The sequence below is a fragment of the Apaloderma vittatum genome, unplaced genomic scaffold (genome assembly GCF_000703405.1).
Source record: "Apaloderma vittatum isolate BGI_N311 unplaced genomic scaffold, ASM70340v1 scaffold17968, whole genome shotgun sequence".
NCBI lineage: Eukaryota > Metazoa > Chordata > Aves > Trogoniformes > Trogonidae > Apaloderma > Apaloderma vittatum.
In genome coordinates this window covers 1-24436 of record NW_009732589.1, presented here as the reverse complement: position 1 = coordinate 24436, position 24436 = coordinate 1, and the positions used below count along the sequence as shown (strand labels likewise).

Genomic DNA, 24436 nt, shown 5'->3' with positions numbered 1-24436 from the left:
TTCACAAGATCTCAGGAGATTGTTCCCACATTTCATGAACTTGCACATATTCTATATCATTTAAAATTAAAATCATACATCTGCATCTATTTAATGAGTTTATCTATGAAAGCTGAACTAACATGCTAGAAGCTGTTCATAAAATAACAGGCACAATCTCAAAATTTTATTGTAAAATATAAATCCTAAAAATCATTTATGTGCTCTCAGTTTAAGCAGTGTCTACAATGCACCTTAAATTACACAGATATATTTATTTCTCTTCAGGAAATGCTGGATATCATGAAAGCAATATATGATATGATGGGGAAATGCACCTATCCCGTTCTCAAGGAGGATGCACCTAGACAACATGTGGAAACATTTTTCCAGGTGGGTTGGGTAACATAGAAGCCAAAAAAAATGCTTTGTGTTAGCAGATATGCAAAGATTTGTCATTGTTGTAACAGTTTTGTATATCTTATCAATTTTGTAATCCTTTTTCTTCTCTGTGGTTGCATCCCAAGTTTCTCAGATCTACTCATTACACCTTACTTTTTTGACAATAAGCTCCTTAAGCTTATTCTGATATATCACTTACTACATCTTTAAAGCATTTTGGCCTGCTTGACATATAACTGCAATGAATAATAAAAAGGACTGGATTTATACAGGATTTGGGGAGGATCAACATACCTTCTTATTCTTTCTGAACAGAAAATGGACAAAAACAAAGATGGAGTAGTTACCATAGATGAATTCATCGAGAGCTGCCAGAAAGTAAGTACCCAGTGATAAGTACTGACCCTGTATCTGTTGGCTAACACTATCCTAGTGCTGCACAGATTTCCAGAGTGGAAGTGATGGTAATCCTAATACCAGAGACAGTATTTTCCCAAGGCAGAGTATGTATGTACACCACACTGAATAATCTAAATAAATCTGTGAGCTGAATCTGTAGAAGAGATGTTATACACAAGCTGTCACTGCTTATTAGACAGCTTTGTCCATGTCCCGACAGCGTTTTGTTTGTACTTGATAACAAAAAGTTTCTTTCACATTCAGCTAAATATTTATCTCGATCTGCCCATGCTGCGGAACACATTCCTGTTGCAATTATCATCCAGAGACAGCAATAATAATAATAATATTGCTTGAAAATTTATCACCTCTAAGAGCATTTTTCAAACAGTAAGTCATGACCTGCTGGAAGCCTTAAAAAGGGAGAGTGCAAGGAGCTTGCAAAGCACTGGATGGCAGGAGTTAGCAGCAGGCAGGTTTTCTCAAGGCAAGGGAGTAAGAACTGATTGTGATTATCAGTTGCAAGTGTTTACACTACCCAGGTGGCTCTTAATTTCCTTCAACTGCTGAAAGCAGCTCATTGCCTCTAGAGTCAGGAATGAGAGTAAACTTCTGCAGCAAGAACTACAGCCTGTTTTCGCTCCTCTGCCCTTCGGAAACTGGCTTCCTCTCAGAGCAGGAGGCGGTATGAGGAAAGATAAGTAGCATTTTCAGAAATTTAAGGAATTACTGTTAATTTGTCAGTTAAAAAATGCAAGGAGAAGAAACATGATATAGTACAAAATAATGATGACAAGTCTTTCATGTGATAAGAGGTTGTTATGTTCTGTAAAGTGTTGCATTAGACTTAGCGATGAAAGGCTTGATTACATTATGCAAACTGATGTGGCAAACAGACCCAACATTATATGTTAGTCAGAAATGCAAGGAATCATAGTATTGTTGTACTGATACCTTGTCTGGGCTGACTTTTATTAATATGAAGCTGACACAGACCAGCAATGTAGCCTGTGTGTATTGCTTCTTATGTCCTATACCAAGAAGAAAGCAAGAGACAGGAGAGAACAAGATTAATGAGATAAATGCAGTTAGTGAGCTATAGATTTTTTTTTTTTAACCATTTGGAACATGGCAAGCTGAACAGGAGATAGCAAAGATGCTCTAGAATTGGTCTGTCTGTAGTTATTCCATGAGCAGGGCTACCTAGTAAGCGATTCTCTGATTTTAATCTATTCATTTAGGGGGATGGAAGACAGACAACAGCTCTTCTAACTGTGGCTGTTCTGTACAACCTTAGCAATGGGTGTTGGGTAGTGTCTTATCTGTCAGAAGTGCTCTGTTGCCTTGAGCATGGTTCTAGCTTGTCAGTCTTCAACAGAAATGAAAGGCACTTGCTGTGCTAAAGCTGAGTGATCACCAGAAACAGATATGAGATTAATTTCCCATTTGAGGTCTGCAGAGTTCTGGAAGTTAAATGACAGATTTATCTGGATGTGATAGCAATGATGGTGATGGGCTGAGTGATTCATTTACAAAGAAAACTAGTACCTTTAGTAAGAAATTGCCTGCTCCCCTTTTTCAGTGTGATTCAGTTTCTCACATATCTTAGATTTCTTATTTACTTCTCCTTAGTATTCAGAATACATGTGAGAGAGATGCTCTCTGAATTGCTGTGCCACAGAGACACCGTTCTCATCATGCCACTTACCTTCATTTGCTTTTAACTTCAAAGGTGGCAATGTTTTTTTGATTCAAAAAACCCTATATCACTGCCTGAATTTTTGTCTCTCTACATACCTGAGGATAACTTCCTCCCACAGCTGGTGAGGGAGCCAACTAGGGAAGGCACCTTGCTGGACCAGTTGTTTGTGAACCAAGATGGACTTGTGGGTGATGTGACGGTTGGAGGCTGTCTTGGGCATAGCAATCACGAAATGATAGATTTCTCAATTCTCAGACAAGTAAGGAAGAGGGTCAGCAAATCTGCTACCTTAGACTTCTGGAAGGCAGACTGTGATGTGTTTAGGAATGTGGTTGACAGTGTCCCTAGGCAAGAAGTCCCGAAGTGCAAAGGAGACCAGGAAGACTGGGCATTCTTCAGTATGGAAATATTAAAGGCACAGGATCAGGCTGTCCCCATGTGCCAGAAGACAAGCTACGGGGAAGAAGACTGGCCTGGCTGAACAAAGAACTTTGGCTGGAAGTCAAAACAAAAAAGAGAGTTTATGACCTCTGGAAGAAGAGGAAGGCAATTCAGGAGGAATGCAATGATGACGTTGGGCAGGGAGAAAATTAGAAGAGGTAAAGCACAACCAGAAGTTAAATTGGCCACTGCTGTAAAAGACAATGAAAATTGTTTCTATAAATACATTAGCAACAAAAGGCATCCTGGACAGTATCAGAAATAGTGTGGCCAGCAGGACTGGGATGGTGATTTTCTCCTTGTACTCAGCACTGGTGAGGCTGCACCTCATACACCGTGTTCAGTTTTGGGCCCCTCACTACAAGAAAGACACTGCGGTGTTAGAGCATGTCCAGAGAAGGGCAATGAAACTGTTAAGAGGTCTAGAGAACAAGTTTTATGAGGAGCAGCTGAGGGAACTGAGGTTGTTTAGCCTGGAGAAAAGGAGGCCAAGGTGAGACCGTATCACTTTTTACACCTACCTTAATGGAGGTTGCAGGGAGGTGGGAGGTGGTCTCTTCTCCCAAGTAGAAAGTGATAGGACAAGAGGAAATGGCCTCAAGTTGCACCAGGGGAGGTTTGTGTTAGATATTAGGAGAAACTTCTTCACCAAAAGAGTTTTTAAGGACTGCAGCAGGCTGCCCAGTGAAGTGGTGGATTCACCATTCCTGGAGGTATTTAAAAGACATGTAGATGTCGTGCTTACTGATGATTCAGTGGTGGACCTGGCATTGCTAGTTTAATGGTTAGACTCAATGATCTTAAAGGTTTTTTTCAACTTAAACGTTTCTGTGATTCTGTTCTAAAACCTGTTCTATAAAAGAACCTCAGAGCTGCAAAGTATGTAATTCATGTTCACATGAAGATTTGGTTTCAGAAATAAGATTTCGGGTTAGGCTTCAATCTAAATCCTTCAATGTCCTGGTTTTAGCTAAAAACCTCAGTTCTGTTTAGTGATTTTTACTTTCCAGTTTAGTCTCTTCTAAAAGGCTGCACTTTCTGAAGTTAGCAGCATGTTTTTGCTATGTTCAAGAGTTTGTTTATAACTGCCCGGGACCGGGATGCAGAAAGGCTCTCATGTGCCACGCCGGGGGTGCCGGGTAGGAAGTAAAAGGTTGCACCTCTGGGGGAGTAATAGAGAGAACAGGTGACCAAGGAGAGTATTCCATCTCATATACGTCATATTTAGTATAAATTGAGTGATCACGAGAGTTTCAGCCTTTTTTTTTTTTGCAATGGCTGGGGGTCCAAGGAGGGCTCCACCCCCGATCCTGAGTTCCCGAATCCAGCTCCCTGTATCCAGCTCCCACTGTCGCTGAGCCTGGGACTTCCCCAGTGCCTCCTGCTCTGCAGCATCAGTGGGGACTGATATCGGGGGAGGGAGTCGGGTTTGATATCAGGCTTTTATATAGTTGTATATAGTTCTTTATTTTTATCATTTCACTATTATTTCCATTATTTCATTAAAGCTGTTCTAATTTTTCTTCTCTAACCCATAAGTCTCTCCCTTTTCCTTCCCTTTTTTGGGAGCGAAGAGGGGGTTAGAGAGCATCTGTCCACATTAGTGGCCGGCCCAGCCCTAACCTGGGACATTCAAGAAACTTGATTCAGGAGTTAACATGGCTTCAGCCTGTTCAGAATTACATGTTTCTTAAAGGACAGTACTGGCTACTTGCTTTTAAAAAGACAGCTGAAGGAATTTTTTTTTTTTTTTTGTAATATCCTAATAGGTACGAGACTGATCTAAAAAGGTAAAGTTCAGGTTCCTTTCTTTTCTCAGCATGTAATGAGTCACATCACTCCAGGAGCGGGGTGTCTCATCTTTCATGAGCATTTAACAATAGCAAAAGCAAAATTAAATCATCCTGTGATCCTTCCTATAGTCTAAAACACATGGCCTGTGTTTTAGACCTGCCATGCAATCTTATGTTCTCCATATGCTCTGGTGTTACAGAAAAACAGTGGTTATCATAGAATGGATTAGGTTAGAAGGGATGTTAGAGATCATCTAGTCCAACCTCCCTGCCACGGGCAGAGACACCTCTCAACTAGCCCAGGTTGCTCAAGACCTCATCCAACCTGGCCTTGAACATCTGCGGGGGGGGCCATCCACAACCTCTCTGGGAAATCTATTCCAGGGCCTTGCCACCTTCGTACTGAAGAATTTATCATTATTGCCGTTTATTCAATATCTCTTCCAGACTGTAAAGTGTTCATTCATTCTTGTTTTCCTCCTAGGGAAACCTGTCCACACCTTTAATCATCTTTGGTCCTCTTTCTAGATCACTACTAGTTCTACTATTACCTTTTGCTTACCTAAACCAGGACATTCAAGACAGGGGCAGAGCATACCTGCTGCTACCTAGGCTTTGACAGCTATGGTGGCTTCCTCAGCTATGAACCCTCCTTGGGCATTCAGGCCAATGTAAGAGCTCATCTGCTCAAAACCTTCCCTGCCAGTTTGCCCAACAAATGCCTGCACCTGAGACCTTGGAATAGGAATGTCCATTGATGAATATGACAGCTGGAGCTGCATCTGGTGCATGTGCAGATATGCTAAAGGCACAGAGGATACGTTCTGCCAATTCCAGCTCAAGCCATGAGACTAGAGTCAAAACAGTGAGTGCAAGGAGACAAGCACTACTAGAAACCCTCAATCAAACTCTAAAGCTCAGATCCCATCCATTCCGAATCTTAAAATGGACTAGAAGAATCTTCTGCCAGAGAAAGGCTGCAGGAGCCTTTTCCGTGAGTGATATCTCCGGCAAGAGTTGCCAGCTTCTGAGAATTGCCGTTCCTCTGTTTGGAGTTGAAAGCCAAATTAGTGGGTCTTAAAAGTATATCCCTTTTGCCAGTGTTTATGGTAACTGAGGAAAGCATGGCAGGCTTATTTTTAAGCCTGAGAAGGAACACAGCAGAGTGTATTTCAATACAGAAGCTTGACTTCAGGATCCTGGAATACGTTCTTGAGATTTATTTTTTTCTGTAGCATCAAGAGCCTCTGGTGTGTTCTTAAACACTCCTTATACATTTGTGTGCCGTTTTAAAAATCAGCTCCTCATGCTGAGTATTGGTTTGGCACAACTACCAATGCAGTAGCACTGTACAGCCTGAAGTATACAGCAAGTTCAAGACTCTCAATTCACAGTCCCAATGCAAAGAATGGCCTGTCCATTCACAAAGTGTTAAGTAGTTATGTAGGGAATTACAGGCTTTGAGCATGGTATTCTCTAGTTACTGGCTATAAGGACCTACCTTTGCCCATGATTAAGTGAGGAGAGAAAAAGTGTTTTCTCATCCTCCCTCTGTCTTGAACAGGGAACCTGTGTGACATGATTTCTCTTCCCTCCTTACCCCACATACATGTCCTTGAATGCCAGCCTGCCATTCAGATGCCAAGAGTCTCCTTTGTCCCACAGGAGAATGGACAGTCCTGCCCTAGGAATACTGGACTGAGTCCCAGAAAGTGGCTGCTTGCTGTCCTGCTTTGTATAACAGCAGAGAGACGTCTTGGGAAACAGTAGTGTGGGTAATTCAAGGGCTAGGCGCTACCCAAGTCCTCACCACTCCTTAGTGCTAGTGGAAAATGGTCTGACTCAGACATTGCTTCCTATCTACAGCAGCACCAGGAAGAACAGAGGGAAAGGACTAATGTATTAAGGCTCCTGGGATAGATGTTTTCTGCAGGAGTAACCCATTTCATACGCAATGCTGATGGACTGGGCTAGCCTGAAAATAATGAAGAAGCAATCTCAAACTTCAGTGTGAAAAACTTCAAAGCTGGCTTGAAGTTAGGTCAGATGTGGCAAAGCTCATTCATCCGTGTTTTGTGCTTCATATGCACTAACACCTCCTAGTGTCTTGAGTTAGGAATCATTAAACAAATCTATTATGAAAAAATTGTTTAGAAAAATCTCTCATTTGCCTCTTTTCTTTTAGCAATCCTGCCAAAGAATTCTAATGCAAAACATCTGTTTGCTTTCTTTTTTTTCCTTTTTTGAAGATTGAAAGAAAAGCTCCCTAAAAGTCATCATGTTCCAAATATTATGACAAGCCTTTATTTTCTTGTGAAGGCCCTTCCCATTTCACTGACTAAAGGAGGGGTTTGGGAAATCTGTATAGAAACAGCAAAGTTCAGAAATATAGAGCTGATTTTAGAAAACTATTCATTTCATTAGTGATGATATCTATATTATTAAATTGGTAGGAAATGTCAAAACACTTTATAAATTAAGACCATGTTGTTTTCTTTGTTTTGCACATTTACTGAGTTTAGTTGCCAATGTATATACAAAAACATCTGTAAATAATGAAATGACAAATGATTCCAGTTAAACCAAACTTTAACCTTACATTAATCAGTGATCTTCAATAGTATCTTGAGGTTTCAATATAGTGCAGGGGAACAAACTTTGTTTATATTAATTATCACTAATTTAAAGTAGTAAATTTTCTACACAAACTTTTAAAGCATTAATCTACTTTTTTTTAAAAAAAATTGTATCATTGCTTTCACGAGTGAGTTTATCAGCACACATTAGTGCACAGATCGCTTCCTACAACACTTGAAATGACATGAGGAATCAAAAATGAGAAACCCCATTGTGCATGTTTCATAACATAAATTAAGAAAATTGGTCAGACTTGTTGTTTCCTACAAAGTAAATCACCCACTAGACTGAACAGTGAATAATTTAACTGGAAATTGCTACTGGACACGTGTTATTGGAACACTAATGTAAAGAAAGTTACATAGCTATCAGTAGTTGAGACTACTACGAGGTAACTGTTCTATGAAGTTAGGGATTTATGCTCCTCTTTCATAAAAATTTCTAAAATATTCTCTGAAGTTCAGTCTTTTTATTCACTAGATTTAAAGATGGGTAGATTATCTCTCAAGGAAGTACTAAAGGGTGTGCATTCACATTAAAAAAAGAAGATCATTACAGTGGAGACCTGCAAATGTTAAATGAGCATGTAATACACTCTTGTGTCATATATATATAGATACTGTGTTGTGCAACCAAATGTTGATTCAAAATTTTGGGGAATTTATGTTCTCATAATTATGGTGAAGGGACGAGAGGTGTATCATATGTGCATGAATTTTCCAGTTTTGTTCGGTGTTGTGACAATATTCTTTTGATTTTGGTGTTGGGCAATCTTTTTTGTGAGTGAAGCTTGTGAATAATGTGTGATGAATGTCGGTTTTAGTGATAATTCTTGAAGCGCCACCCTTTATTCTATGCACTGATAGGTAAATCTTATAAAAAAATTCCTCTTTCCCTGACTGGTGTGCTGAGACCTATTTACTGATAAAAACTGGAGTGCATTATCCAGAACGTGAAAGTGAAAGGTTTTGTTATCTAATACAAAGTAATTAGCAGAAGTAGGATTGGAAAGCAGGTTGTATCTCTCACTGTGAACATGCAGAAAGCCTGAGCTGAGGAGTCCAAGGTTATTCTGGTCATATTTGTGGACCTGACTGATTCTTTGGTTCACGGAAGGATGCGCACTCAAATCTATTTTATTTTGGAGTCATCCCTCGCTATGCAACAGGACGCCCTAGAATTGCAAAAAGGTTCCAGTGTACGATACACAGGACTAGCAACTTCATGTATGGATTCACGCTTCAGATACAGCAATTATTCTTTGAGTACTTATTGTCTAGATGTACTTTGTTACACTGGATATAAATTTATAACCTCCAAAGTACTGAAGACTTAATTTTCATACCATGCTCTTGTATTCTTGACAGAATAGTTCTGGTTTAATTAATAGACACAAACCCCTATGTAAGTGTAGATCTGTTAACAGCCTTCTTCTGCTACCAGTTTCTGCAAACAAGCTGAAAAATAATGTTGTCGTTAACTAAAATAGTTAGTTCTACCCAATTTCACTACAGCTGTTGGCTAGCTACATTTGTAATGGTGTATGATTTTTGGTTTGTTTTGTTGTCTTTTTTACAGGATGAGAATATAATGCGATCCATGCAGCTCTTTGAAAATGTGATTTAATGAAGACATTAGGTCTACAACTAAAGGACAAATATGAGCTATTCTGCAACATTATCTAAAAGATGGAATTCCCACTTTATCATAAATAAAGTTACTCAGCTTTACACTGAGACATGTATTATGCAAATAAACTTTTTATTATAAACTTTTCCCCAAGAGACCAACTTTCTAAATGATACAATTTAGCACTTCAACAGTGGCTACTCAGATAACAAGATTGTTCTGAAAAGACAGGTTTTTACTCCAAGCTCAAACAAAGTAAGACCTGGCATTATGCAGCTTTATTATCATTCCAACCCCTATATAAAATAGACACTATCACAAGGAGATTAAATATATACTCTTAGTTTTGCTACTCATTTGTACTGGATTAAACTCCAGGTATTAGAGAGTGTTTCTTAAATCTTAGCTTCTAATTTTTACAGAGGCATTATTGTGTATTTTCTTTTCACATTTGTATTGTGTAGTCCTCATTTCTTGAATAATACTTGGAGTTTAAAGTGCTATAATCAATGTGCAATGCACATCTTGCTGCAATTGCCTTTCACCTTTGACTTGCTTTTTTCTTAAAAAAAGCCCCCAAAATTAGCAAAATAGGTAACTTGAGAGAAAGATCTGTTCTAGAACAACAAGAATAAATAAATTGCTTATAGGTAGATTTACTCCCTGACAAATAGGAATAAGCTTCTATCAATCACACTTATCTAGTAAATCTGCATTTGATTTATCATTATATGCATTTTGGGACTCCGGCATACTGTATTTCTTGGATGTGTCCATGAAGTTCTTTGTTAAAAACTAAAGATCTTCTGACTTTAAATTTTTCATGAAGAAACCTTAACTGGATCCCAGTGCTGTTTTCCTGAGTTTGTGTCTTTTTGCCTTTAATGAAGAAAAAAGGCATGAACTTCTTTTGCAACTCGCATTCCACTCCCGTGCTCAGAATGAGCATCACAATGTAGTAACATCTACTGATAATGACTGCTAGACAAGCTAACATCTGTTTCAGCTTTTTGTAATACCTTTAATTATGAGAAAGAAGCAGGAGAAAACTGGAAACTTCATCTCTATAATATCATCTATATGGGATAAATGCATTACATTTTTTAGGATCATTTCTTCATTAAGATCAGAGCTACCTTACTTCCGAACCTAGAAAGACTTTTCTAAAAAAAAGTGTGTACCTAAAATACAATATTGCCCCTCGCAACCATGTAATTTTTAAGATGCGTCGTCCACAGAGTTTATGCCGATAATTCAAAATAGGTGAAATGCTATCAGAGATAGGTCAATTTTCATTGTGACATTGCTGCAGACAATGTGAAAGGGAAAGAATGAAGGAGAAAGAATGTTGCAAGCGCTCTTTTGCAAAAATAAATCAGGTATCTATTCTGGTGTAGAGATGGGATGTTAGAGGCATGTTGAAGGCTGCTCTGCTATCACCAGTGTAGGATGAGTAGTACAATACATGTACACCTGAAATCTGCTGTAGCGTGTTTGTGTAAACTAAATGTGCACATTTTGTAAAAAAAAAAAAATAATAAAGTAAACATGAATAAAAACATGAAGCATGATCAGTTTTTTGAATTCTTAAACAAATACTCGTGTTTTTTTAAAATTAAACATTTTTGCTAACAGAATTATTTTTAAAAAAGCTTAAATACATAGATTTTGACTTAGTGTAGTTCTGTTCTCAGCAGAAATCTTAGCACAGTCCTGAAGGAAATGTAATTTACCTAAGCAGTAGTAACATTCCAAAAATTCTGAAACTGCTTTCACATGACAGGCTTTTTCAATACTCTACGGAACACCATCTTCTGACAACGACAACAAAAAACCCCACCCCTTCCAACAACTTTTAATTCCAGAATTGAATTTTCCTCGGGGAAAAAAGTTCTATGGCAAATTTTGTCAGTTCATTCAGCTTGCTCTGTCACAGAGTAACTCATATATCCATAATAACATGAGCCCTGAACAGTATTTATTACCAGACCTGTTAGGAATTATTTTGCAATCAAGTTCAAATACGTTCATGGACAACTAGTGCTTCCTACAGGGCTTGACAGCCAGGTAAGCTGGCTTCTGCAATCTTTTTTTATTGTCTTTAACTCATGCTTTTTTCCACAGCTTCCACTCAGAAGTTTATTAGCTTTTCTGGAGCAGAATTCACGAGCTACCTGTGGCACTACAGAACTCGATGGAGCACAGCGTAAATACACTGAAGTTGCCTCCTAGATCTAACTCCCAGTCAGCAGGCCCATAGCTAAATGGACTAATTAGTTGAGGAAAACCTAGGCTGTGGCTCTATGGAGCAACTTGTTGCATCTGCACTGTATTCTCCTGAGCCTCTCCAGCTTCTCAAAACAACGTGCTGAGAACGCACTGAGCAAGTTGAGTTTTGCACTATGTGTGACCTGCTCAGTTTGTTCAGCTTCATCCCTTTAAAAACTCATTTTCAAGACATCAAGATGAGTTTTGGTAGTTCTGCATCTAAACCAGTAAGTCCTGATGAAGCCAAACTGCATCCATCTGCGCCTCTGGCACAGAAAAAGTTACGTGTTTCAAAAGTGGGTATACATATGTAATTTAACACGAAGTTAGTTACTGCTTAAGTAATTAGAGCCAAATTATTTTGCATCACACAAGCACTGCAGCTATACTAAAGGAAATTGTGATTTACAACAAAATAAGGATCAATATTTACTCTGCTTTTGCAATAATAGCCAGTTAGTCAATGTCATTGTAAGCACAATGCATTTGAAAATAGCAGCGAGTACACAGAGAATTATTTCAGTTGTCCATAATTACATATTCACAAACTGACACGGCTTTTTCCACTCTCCATCATACTGAAGAATTGTGATCATTTTAAGAGCGTATATCATACCCCAAACAAGAGTCAGTCATGTTCACAGGCAGTTTCTTTCCAAAATTCACCTTACAGTGCAAATCACTACTGTTTTCTTGTTCAAGAGGAGACAGAACAATAGGTTGGAATTTTAGATTTGATGATAGCCACAGTTGCCTGTTGATGACAACAAAACAAATGTAAACAAAATAAGAAGCGGTATTGCTACATATGCAAGTATTTGTATAGTCTCTGTGAACTGTATAAATCGTAAGTTGAATTATATAATATTGCTTGTAGTCACAATTTAGGGTTTGTTTCCAGTTTTCTGCTTTATCTTCACACAGAAAAACCTACCCACACAACCAGTAGGACTAGAAGAAATCAGGGGACAGAGAGAAGAATTAGAGGTTAATGATTTACTGGATTCGTTACATTATCTAGAGCTAAATTTTCAGAACATCAAGATGAGACACAATATTCCTTATCATGTCACACTACACATAAATAAAATCCTCTCATGCTTCTCTATCTGCTGTGATGTTTTTCAAGTTTGTAATACAAACACTGCTGCTGCCCTTCAATGATGATAAGCACACACACACAAAAATGCTAGCTATTGATTATTTGGGTGCCCACTGATTAAGGCACACAAGCTCAGAGCTGGTAGACCTGTATTTATGGTCCCTGCTATGCAAGTTATTCCTATTCTTAACCAATGACTACTTAATACAATACCATGCAAGTGTTCATAGGGTCAAGAATGCAAATACTTTCCAGATGAATATCCAAAGCCAACACACCCTCACTTTTTTCTCCTCCTTTCTGCACAATGTAGAGCACAACAAAAAATGGCAACAGGCTGTTTAGCAAAAGAATGCGCTGACCTCTATTACTTATAGCATTTTTGGATTTATAGCAATTGCAGGTCTAATGTCAGGGCTAACCAGGGTGGGCTGGAATGCAAGTATCTGATTTCCTCAGCAAGTGACCTAGACAATAAGCTATTAGTGGGAATGGGGAGGCATCATCAATAACAGCAAAAAGTATCATCTAGCAAGAGTAAATCCTGTTGAGAAAAGCATTTAGGCTCAGACATAGGACCACAAAGCCTGCATCCCAGGCATAGTGAAGCAAGATGAATATTTGGCCTGAGTCAGGTGACAACACTCCAGAAGGGGTCAGAAGCTATTTACTAGTTGACATTTGGTGAACTCCTGGATAGGCATCTAGCATACTTTATGGTCCATACAAGAAGCTCACATCCTTTACTCAGTATAAACATCTACTAAGTGCTGCAATTCCTGACTTGGAGTATGGACTTCTATGAGGCATCCCCACGCAATCTTACCCATGGAACTAACCATTTGTCACATCGGCTCAAACTCCTGGAAAAAAAATTTGACTTTCTAGAGAAACGGAGACTTTTCAAGAAGGAACAGCAAGTGTCTCATTTAACCACTAAGTCTGCATAAGCTCTCCAACAAGGACAATGGAATGTTCCGAGCAAGTATCATGGGTAGGAGTGTACATGGATGCACACTTGCTCCCAAAAAAAGAGTCCTCCTGAATGGGGCTTGGTGTGCTATGCTGTAAGAGTCAAGCCATGCGCCCTCTTACCCTTGGAATATTTTACTAAAACATACTCCTGTATTTCCTGCTCAGAGATTAAAACAACAGAGAATTCAAATGAAAAGTGGGACATAAAAAAAAAAAAGTGACAACAAAATTCTAACTGGCAGAATATGGATTACTCGAAGTAGACTTAATGTTATTTCTATTACCATTCAGTAAGTCAGACTGTGGACTGGAAAACAACACTGCTGATTGCCACTGGGCAAAAATCCTGTGTTTTTTGCAATATGAGTAGTTATGACATGTAAAAGTAAGTGGTTTTCAGAATGGGGTTCTTAATCTGAAAGCCAGAGATGAAAGTTATCTTGACAAAGATGCATTCAAATGTGCAGATTACAGAATAATCAACTCACCTTTCCGCCATACTGCTCCAACTTTTGTAAAGCAGCAGTAATTTTTTCTCTAAATTTCTTGTCCATTAATCTCCTTGAAAGCTATTGGAACAGTAAAATAAAAATTGCACAATATATGAAAAGAGGCAAATATAATTCTATTTTATTAGTTCATTTCATCTTTTCTTTGGAAAACTAAAGTCAAAAAGAAACAGCACTTTGTAGCTTGCAATTGATGTCAAAGTATGGAACTCAAGACAAAAGGAATAACATGTTAACTGATGAGAAACATATGAAAAGAACTCAGCTGTTATTATATTTATACACTTATTTTACAGATATTGTTAGTTATTTTACTTTTTTTCTTCTAGCAAACAAAGTTTAAAGAGGTATCACCCTTAAAAGAAAAAAAAGTAGTTCTTAAAGTGCTATCCACATGAAAAGTTAACACTTTTTTTTTTTTTTTTTGCTATAAAAACCCATGGCAATTTCTCTCTTCTGCACTGGATGTCTAAAAGGTGCTTTTACTTTGCTGTAAAAGTGTACTTTGGAAGCAGGCTAAGCAAAACCATGAAAAGCTTGTCTGATAGGGGACAAATATCTACAGAAGGACTCAGTGTAAAATACTTTCCATAATCCCACTCTAAGTTTTTTAATGAAAACTTCCTTGTGCAGAATTCCCATCTGAAAGAAATGGAAATATTTACTTATGCTAATTTATTGAAACTTACACATATTTTCTTAAAATACTCAGGCTTAAAATGCAAAACACATTTTGCAATAAACATAAACTTCCCTTCAAAACATAGCATCTATTTTGCCTCTGGCTTGAAGCTGGTTCCTGTTAACTTCTGTTAACAGCAGTTTTTGGACCTTGTTAGAACTTTATAATTCACCATTTTATTAAAGAATGATGGACTGACTTACACAGAGGAATATATGAAGTAAAGCTTTTTTGTGGAACTGCTGACTCCTTCACTTTATCTGTGCAGTTATTACTGTAAACATCTCAACAAAAGTACCATAAAATACAGATTATTTCTTACCAGAGCATTAAAAACTTACATTGGTGAGTAGATGCTTAAGATGATCATTAAGAGATGGGCCAACAACGGCACTCAGTTGAATTAAAGCATCCAGTCCCCTTCCAAATACTTCATCATCTGAATGGGCCTTCAGAGGGGGGGAAAAAAGAAAATCCTTTCAGTAGGATCCAGTCAAATGCACAAGTGGCTCAAAACTGCGGTCTCTACATTATGGTTGTGTACAGTATTGTTAAAACTACTGTGCACCTGCTAATTATAATGTTACAAGTTTAGACATACAATTACAATATATTATTATCTAGAGGTAATGCTTAAAAACAGAAGTATAGTTTTAAAGTAGAAAACAAAAGTATCCAGAAAATGTCTGTGAAACTCTTGCATTTCTTCTGAGACAAAGAAACTAATAATTTATTATTGTTTAAATAAATGCAACTTGCAAAACAAACTGTTTACTACACCAACAATTTCAGTGCTTCATGGCATATGAGCACGAACTCTTCAAATGCAGGTATGTTGAAACTGGAAGAAAACATTTCAGTTACAAATGTAATTAATTCAGGGTAATTTCTATGTCATTCATAACAATAATTGTCTTTATTGGAGAAACACAAGGAGGCAATGATTTCTGGCTCGATTAATTTAGTGTTCTGCCAACTCCAGCTTTGTCACCTGCCAGCAATTATCAAGTTCTTATCTACTTCTAGGGTGTTTTGTCATCCTTATTACTCCCATGAGAAGGTTCTTCTATACCTGAGTTCTCCAATGGTTTAGTTATCTCGCTCTTCCTTTAGCAGAGATATTGATTCATAATAATTCATTTTGTTCTTGTACTAACACTGACCTTTATTTAAAGTTATTTTTCCACTCTGGCATTTGGATCCTGAATGTTTTTGGTTTTTTTTTTCTAACTAGAAGTCATGAACTGGTTTTGTAGCAAAACGTTTAGTGAGACCTTATAGTAAACCAGTGCAACAATGAAAATTATCAGATGAATAACAGTAATTGGAAGAACAGAGAAGTATATTTTTTCTAATTTTGTCTACCAAACTAAACCAAAGATACTGATAACACACAGTTCTGATCTTCTATTACGCCTCTGAGATCATACAGAATTTTCAAACTTTCAGCCATTTCTATAAAACCAGAACAGAAACACAGTTAGATTAAAGAACAGCAAGTAGCTGAACCAGAAAAGGGCTCTGAAAGATATATGAAAAAATTCCAAGAGATTACCTTTGAGGCCAATACTTTTACCTCACTTTATTTTCTGAAGGAGTAAAAACATTAAAACATTTTAAAAATTAAGTATATGACCTCCAACATTTTAACTGTATTCTTCCATTTTCCTCACTGGCGTATTTTGTTTTATCTTTGTAGCACGTTTTGAATTTTTAAATGTAACAGATAAGTATTTATTTCCACATCTCCATTTTACTTCACCTCATTTTTTCTTTGCTTTTCATTATGTGGATATATAGGAAAACCACAAATTCATGTATTTATTTCTGCTTATATTGAGATCTTTAACAGAACATTTCCACAGAATTTGCCCATAGATATTGTCATACATCCATATAAGGAGTTTTCCATCTGAATTGAAAATGAAGATGTATCTAGCTAATAAATCCCAGGCAGGGTTAACATGACAAAAAGAAACTATTTCCATCCCCCCAAACTCCAAACCAGAGGCCCCTGCAATACATTTATCACATTAATATTTTCCACATAGTCCTCATCAGCATAAGAAACAAAAAATCTAGCCCATTAAAATCTCAGCATGAAGAGCAAGACATACCAATGCAGCCTTTAACACTGGAACTAGACGAGGCAACAAGGGAACTGTTTTTTCAGTAGCACCTTCAACCAGAAGTAATTCTTTAAAACCCTCCTTTGAAACAAATGTATAGGGATGTTTCGTCTCTCTTAGACCCTGTTGCAAATGTAAAACATGTTTGATTAATAATGAGCCTTTTTTAAAATAAAGACACATTAAAAAAGTTCCACATAGCAGCAAGATCATGTTTAGATTTTGTTATGTCAGTTCAAAACACAAAATACACTAACTCCACCATGTGGAGCCATTGAGTACAACTCTGCTCACAGAATACTATTCATTTTTCTTTTGGAACACTGAATATTAACTCTCTCATTATGAATACTGTCAGTTTAATCAATATTTGTACTTCATTACCTTTAATCTAATTACCCAAGCTAATTTTACAACAAGACCATGAACAAGGATAGGCTGTAATTGCAAATGGTTTTTGTACCCTGAAGTTTAAAAAAAAAAAAAAAAGTAGAAGTTGAACTATGGAAAGAAAGACACCCCTCATCACACAGACACTTCTGCAACACCAAAAACTTGTAGATGGTACATATACGCATTTCTAGCAAAGACCTGCCTGGCAGAACTCAAAGATTTAAAGCCCTATGGCTGAAGTCTTTCTTCTCTCCATAACAGGAACTGAGAGCTTTGTTTAATCTTAAAAAAAACCACACAACAGAAGCTACCTCTAGTGTATGTGCATATTTGGTGACGTATGTGCATATTTGGTGATAAGTGTTACAGATGATACTAAGTGAACAGAAGCCTGAACATAATGTATTGTATCTCTTTCACTTATTTAGAGAATCCTATCTCCACTGTATTAGCTCAGTCTGTGGGGGAGAGCACTCTTAGTTCAAGAGGCAGGCTTTATATACAGAAAGAACTAAACCAGTTTTGTTTACAAAGAACCTGCAAAGCCACAAATGGATCAAAGCATTTCATGTCCAACTGCTCCATGAAATTCCCTAGAAGTTCTCCTCCGCCTCTACTCTGCCCTGGTGAGACCACACCGGGAATACTGTGTCCAGTTTTGGGCTCCCCAATTCAAGAGAGACAGGGATCTGCTGGAGAGAGCCCAACGGAGAGCTATAACAATGATTAAGGGACTTGAACATCTCTCCTATGAAGAGAGACTGAGAGAACTGGGGCTGTTTAGCCTTGAAAGGAGATGGCTGAGGGACCTTATTAACATATATAAATATCTGAGGAGCAGGTGTCAAGAGGAAGGAGACAATCTCTTCTCAGTGGTGCCCAGCAACAGAACAAGAAATAATGAGTTTAAGTTAGAACATAGGAAATTCCACCTCAACATAAGGAGAAACTTCTTTACTGTGAGGGTGACGGAGCACTGGAACAGGCTGCCCAGAGAGGTTGTGGAGTCAACCTGCCAGGATGCATTCCTGTGTGGCCTGCCCTTGGGGATCCTGCTCTGGCAGGGGGGTTGGACTGGATGATCTCTAGAGCTCCCTTCCAACCCCTGACATTCTATGATCTGAGATGCAGTCTTGTATTTGGCCAATATCTTAAAGGTTAAAAAGCTCTACCTAGCTCTCCCAGAATGCTCTACCTAAAGAAGTACAAATGGCAACGTTCCTGACTATCTTCATTCATACAAGATCATCACAAATGTTTTTTCATATTTCCCTAGTGGTAAGTCTAAGTTAACTAGCTTAACTTATTACAAAATGCCATATGCAATTAGTGAAATCCTTCACTTTGCAAGAAAATTTAATTTACCTCTGCCAATGTTACAAGAAGAGGATCAAAGGGAACAGTTTCCGGAGGGCATTCCCATTGCAGTCTGTGCTTTACTGAGCCATGCACTAACCTGTATAAAAACAAAATTTTAAACAAAATAATGTATAACAATACATAATTTATTGCTAACATTATTCACTTTAAATATATCACCAACTGGTTTGCAATATTACTATAATGTTATAAAACAGTTTCAACACATACTAATCATAGAATGGCCTAGGCTGGAAGGGACCTTAGAGATCATCTAGTCCAACCTCCCTGTCATGGGCAGGGACGCCGCCTCTCAACTAGACCAGGCAACACATGGGGACCGAGCGGGAATCTCAGTGAAATGCACAATGGTATTATTCTAATTATTCTAATTCCCAAATACAGTAGTTTTGCAAATTCTGCTCCCAACACAGAAGCAACACAGAAGATGCTCCCTTTGCAAAGTTACTTATTTTGATAAATATCAAGAAACATTTTCCTCAAATAACAATTGGTAAGGTAGATCAGTTGAAACTGGAAAAAAAATCATATTGAAATTCACCAGTTACTCCTAAGATAAAGATGAAGGCTACGTATTAATGATTATTTTATACATGTATATACACGTATTAATGATTGCCTCAATTTTTGCTAAGTAATTCTGCATCCCCTTGACAATGGTAAAGTTCTTATTGTCTAGGCAAATAGATAATAGGCAAAAGTAACTTAGAATACCACAAATTATTACTTAACAGGTAGTTTTGTTAATACCTGATATTGCTCACAACTATAGAATTGGTATATTCAAGAAAACGTTTTCAAACTCCTTACTTCAGACAAAAAAGACTGCAAGATGTCTACTTACTAAAATGACACTAATCTTGTTATCTTTCTTAGTAGGAAGAAGTAAACATCATTACCTGAAGGAATCAACTTCTTTCATGAAACAGGTTTAGCAAACCAAATCGGCAAATACCTAGATATTCTTTAAAAATACAGCTTCAGTATCAACACAGCATAAAAGAAACCCAGGAAGACAATTCCAAAGATGTGGAAAATTTCTTTTCAGAAATGAATGGGATGAAACAGCCTAACTAAAAGATCAAACATGAGTAGATGTATGTCAGTCTGTGTAATTCTAACTAACCATAATATATTTAGTAAAAAAATAAAACAAACACACCTGCATGGAATGCCACCTTTAGCATATATAGCAGCAAATGCAGAAGGTGGTCGAGAATAAGCACTGAACTGTGAGGAAAGGGAAAAAAAAAACACATTACTTATTGATAACATTGATAACAGTAGAGTTTTATAATTATTGTGAATATGTGAAAATTGCAGTTTACTAGAAAAGGAACTTATTCATATGATTCTAAAATGAATCAAAAAATAACTGCAGGTACAGGGGAGAAAACATTTGGTACATTTATCAGAAAACTACTTCTCAGAATTGTCTGGCTAGGAAGTTGTGCAAATGAATAAATAATGTAGGATCGGGGCTCTCCTGATGGAATATCCTTATTTTTCTATTTTCTCTTGCAAATCTTAACATTGAAATCTTACGGGTTCTCTCCTTAACAGATTAAGGACCCCTCACTTTCCTGATGCTCTTATTGTTGTTACATTTGTAACATGCAGAAAGCAGATTTACTGAAATTCTATCTTCATTCAAGTATGCATAAAAATACAAGATGGGAAGATGCAGTGGAAACACCAAATGTTGGGGAAGATGGTATGAGGGCAATGGAAATCAGTGGGAGTTTCATAGTGGCTGAGAATCCTGGATGGGCTCACTGGAGAAGGAACCTAGGAGCTTCACAGGAAGAATGCCTGCACAAAGTTGGTTTTTATTATATATACGCTTCTTATGCATACGAGCAGTGATATTATTTATTAGCATGATCATTCAATGCTACTTCCCAGAATAAACACCTTATCACAAAGTATTAGCAGGAAATAATACCATGAAATCTTAATTTTTATCTTTCAAGTGTTTGAACCTACACTGACATCATTAAAATTGTGTGCATGATTTGATGACTTCTTGTCTTAATTAAGTCACTGTACTATTTGCAAAAAGGTTTCAAGGAAAAAAAAAACGTCCATACAAAAGAATTCAGCCTCTGTTTATGGCAAACTAGCACTTCACCAAAGTACTCCTGCCTTTAGTTCATCTTCCAAAAAGTCTGTGGCATTACTAACTGTTTGGCTGATATCGTGCAGCGGTAAGCTCACCCCCTCAAAGCTAGTTCTGCAGGTGCAGGACTTTGGTGAAATAAACAACTTGTTTCGTTAGTCTTTTCCTGAGAGCCTAAATTCTTCCCAAAGTATTTCAGATTCACAGTACTTGTGAGTTTCAAGTAATGCTCACTAGCAAACAATTTGCTAGCTTTTTATGATGTCTTGACGATCTTCAAAACGCTACCTGCTTCTTGCTTTCATTGCATAATCAAGATCGATTCCTCTAAAGCAGCAGCTGCCAAAATTTATAACTATAACCAAAAGAAAACCAAACCCTTTTTAACTCTTAGCTCTAAATCTCTTTTCAGGGCAAAAGTACATAGAAAGCAAGAAAGTTACCATCCAATCCAAAACAGTACCGAAACCCCTCTTAAAACAAACAAACAAAAAAGTATTTAACATGTTATGCCTCAGGCATTTGAGCACAGAAATTAAGGAATGTACAACTAGTAACAAAAGTTTAGTTTAAACTTACAAAACAAAAACAGAAGAAGCATTACCTGGCACGTATTTCAAAAAGTAAGGAATTTTCTTCCACTAAGAGATATGTTTTCCACCGAGAGATAACTCAGCAGCCATACATACCGGATCAATAGTTTTAGGGTTCAGCTTGTCACTAGGTTTTGACTGTGGTTTAATTGCAGGTTCTGGAGAACAGAGCAAAGATGTCTTGCTTTTACATGCTGCAGTCTTCGGTTTTATTTGGATGCCTGATGACATTCTTAGAGCATTGCTTCCTAGAATAGAAATAAAAGATTAAAAATATAGAAAGTAGTGCATCTGTGTACAACAAAATATCTAAGGTTATAATCCCCAGGTCCAAAGACTGACATGAGACTGAGTAAGTGCACTAGAAAAACATTTCCTAATCCTGCACTGTTCCCCCTTACTTCTGTACTTTGAGGCCTACAGCAAAAGAGAAATTTGCTACAGTCTGCCTTTATGGTAGCTACAGAAATCTGAGCAGCATTACGGTACTCAGCAGAACAGCCCAGAGTGAAATAGGCTGGCTGAGTACACTTACTTAGAGCAGTAACAATTCGAGGAATGGCCAGGGTGGAGGAACAAAAACAGAAGAGCAAGTAGATTCAAGATGCAAAAAACCAAAGCGGAATAAACGAGAGAAAACAACAGAAATGTAAAGCAGCAAAGAAAGAATACAGAAAATTAATTCCAATTCCAGTAAGAAGAAAGAAAGTATTCTGCTAAAAAGAATGCAAAAATAATTTTTTGTATACAAGCTTAAATACTGATTTAGGTACACGTCTGCTGAATGTCAATGCACCAGCTACATGATGTATACATACATATGTATGTAATGAGGTTAAAATGTCCCTAATAAAAATAGTCTACTGCCTGTTTAACAAGTCTGACACTATAATGAATAACATAAATTATTCCTGGGAAAAGATAAGTTTTCAAATGTTAATAAAATTATAAACCGGGAAAATACTAGTTTTGAATACTATTACTGTTCAGTAATCTATGTTGTGGTGTACTCTGGATGGAGAAAACACTTTAATAAATAAGAAATTACATTCCTTTAGTAAACAAGAAATGACACTATATAGAAATGAAAATGACACAAAACCCATTACATAATAGACATAAACAAATATTGCCGTAAGGATGAGCAGAGTCCAGTCCTGTGCAGAGCCACAAAGATGATTAAGGGAGGAGATGATTATGAGGAAAGGCTGAAGGAGCTGGGTCTCTTTAGCTTGGAGAAGAGGAGGCTGAGGGGTGACCTCATCAATGTTTATAAATATGTCAAGGAGGAGTGTCAGGAGGGCGGAGCCAGGCTCGTCTCAGTGATGTCCAATGACAGGACAAGGGGCAATGGGTTCAAGCTGGAACGTAGGAGGTTCCACAAAAATATTAGAAAAAACTTTTTCCCTGTGAGGGTGACAGAGCCCTGGCACAGGCTGCCCAGGGAGGTTGTGGAGTCTCCTTCTCTGGAGATATTCAAAACCCATCTGGATGCGTTCCTGTGTGACCTACTGTAGGTGATCCTGCTCTGGCAGGGGGGCTGGACTAGATGATCTTTTGAGGTCCCTTCCAACCCCTGACATTCTGTGATTCTGTGCAGAGCACCTGCCATCCAGCGATCACCTTTGGCAAGTTGATGACACCCAACTTTGCCAACAACACAATTAAATTCCAAATACAGGGATCAGGATAAACAGGAGAGGTAGAATTTTTTTGCCACGCTACTTCCATGTCCTCAGCTCTCTAAGCCACCTGCCCTAACCTCTGCCATAATGTTGTACATGCAATTTTTGTTTAGCTGGATTGTTCCAATTCTTCCCTCCACTCAGGTACTTTTGTCATTATCCAAATTATTAAATCTTTAGGATTATTTCTGCTTCTAGTAAGAAGTGATATGGTCCCAGCACTTGTGCAGGTATGCTATGTCCTTAAAATTCATAGAAAGAATTAAATGTGGGGCCTAAGTTTAACTGAATATTGAGAAACAACATATAATAATTATTATGAAATTAGCTAAAATACAAATTCAAAGCAAAACTAAAACCAAAAGTGCTTCTTGAGTGATATTTTAATCTGTGATTCAAATCAGCCTGGCCACTGTACACCTTGTTTTCTCTTTCCTGCCATTTTCAGAATATGGCATTTCCAGTGACAGTCTTTTAAAAAGAAGAACTACAATGAGACAATGAAGTTTCTGAAGAACACACAAAAAACCTTACATGACACTTACGGGAACTATGCAGTTTGTAAAATGAAAATCTTTAAAACCAGAAATAATCTGAAACCCTAAAAGACAAAAAAGAACACAGAAAGAAACTTTACCAATTTTTTAAGTGCCAGCTTATTATCACAAAACTATAATCACATTAGAGTCAGAAAGCACATTTGTAACTATCAGAAAGGAATCAAAATGGTTTTATAATATAAAAACACCAGATAAGTTCTTGACATTAGTACTATATATCACAAAATAGGTCTCAACCTTGGAAATGTACAATTGCACATAATGCGAACATCTTGCTAAGAGCAACATAAACATTTTTCTCAGAAAAGTACTCAGAAGTAATTGAGATGAAATTCAAATTATTTTCTTTTCCAGGATACATGCCGTGGGCTTTACTAAGGTTTTAACTAACGACAAAATCTAGCTGCATTTGAACAGTCACTGGCTGCACCTTCAGAGAAAGTAAACCATTAAAGGTGTGACAACAGGCAGGATAAAAGTTAGCCCTTGGGAACAAAAGTGGAGGCAGGACTAAAGGATGGTGATAACGTTTTGGAAAGACACAACTGAGGTAACAGTCTATGTATTGTCAGAGGAGGAGGTGGCAGAGACACGAAAAAGGACTTTTCATAAGGAGATCTCAGGGCAAGATGAAAGTTCTTGTGTAGCCAAGAGCTGGGAGAGTCACAGACGTCTGTGCAGGGATCAGACAGCAGAGGCAGAGCTGTGGATCAAACAAGTGACACAAAAGGTTTGATACCCAGGTGAAGCATCCTCCTGGCAGAGACAGACTGCAAGCAAGGGACAGAAATCTGTTTCAGGAAATGGAAAACGTGCCTTTAAAAGACATCTTCCAGAGGAGGAGAAGTGCGGCCTAGTGCTTAGGTTCTGGAAGTCACTTAAGAAAGGTGGAATGAAAGCACGCAGGGCTGTAAAGGCGAGGTTGCTCCCTTACCCTGCCGGGTGCCCGCTCTCCGGAGTGCAGGTAGGGCAGAGAAATGAGGAGACACGGGGCATCAAGCACCGTCACTGCCAGGAGGCTCCAACAGCAGGGCTCTGGCAAGTTGCCACAGAGCCGCC

At 37.8% G+C, this 24436-nt stretch overlaps 1 protein-coding gene and 1 long non-coding RNA gene across 2 annotated transcripts; one reads left to right on the top strand and one right to left on the bottom strand.

Moving 5' to 3' along the window:
- The first annotated feature begins 246 nt into the window (after window positions 1–246).
- LOC104278575 lies at window positions 247–9097 on the top strand. Its single transcript, XR_717857.1, has 3 exons — window positions 247–372; window positions 697–759; window positions 8932–9097. It is a non-coding gene; the product is annotated as an uncharacterized LOC104278575 (long non-coding RNA).
- A 2850-nt stretch (window positions 9098–11947) lies between these two features.
- PACRGL (PARK2 co-regulated-like) lies at window positions 11948–24372 on the bottom strand (the record flags this gene model as incomplete). The annotated part of the gene is made up of 8 exons (XM_009875590.1): window positions 11948–12004; window positions 13816–13896; window positions 14860–14967; window positions 16636–16770; window positions 18406–18496; window positions 19583–19650; window positions 21229–21353; window positions 24312–24372. Coding segments are annotated over 8 exons (726 nt in total), but the record flags the coding sequence as incomplete, so codon positions are not given.
- Window positions 24373–24436: the final 64 nt, after the last annotated feature.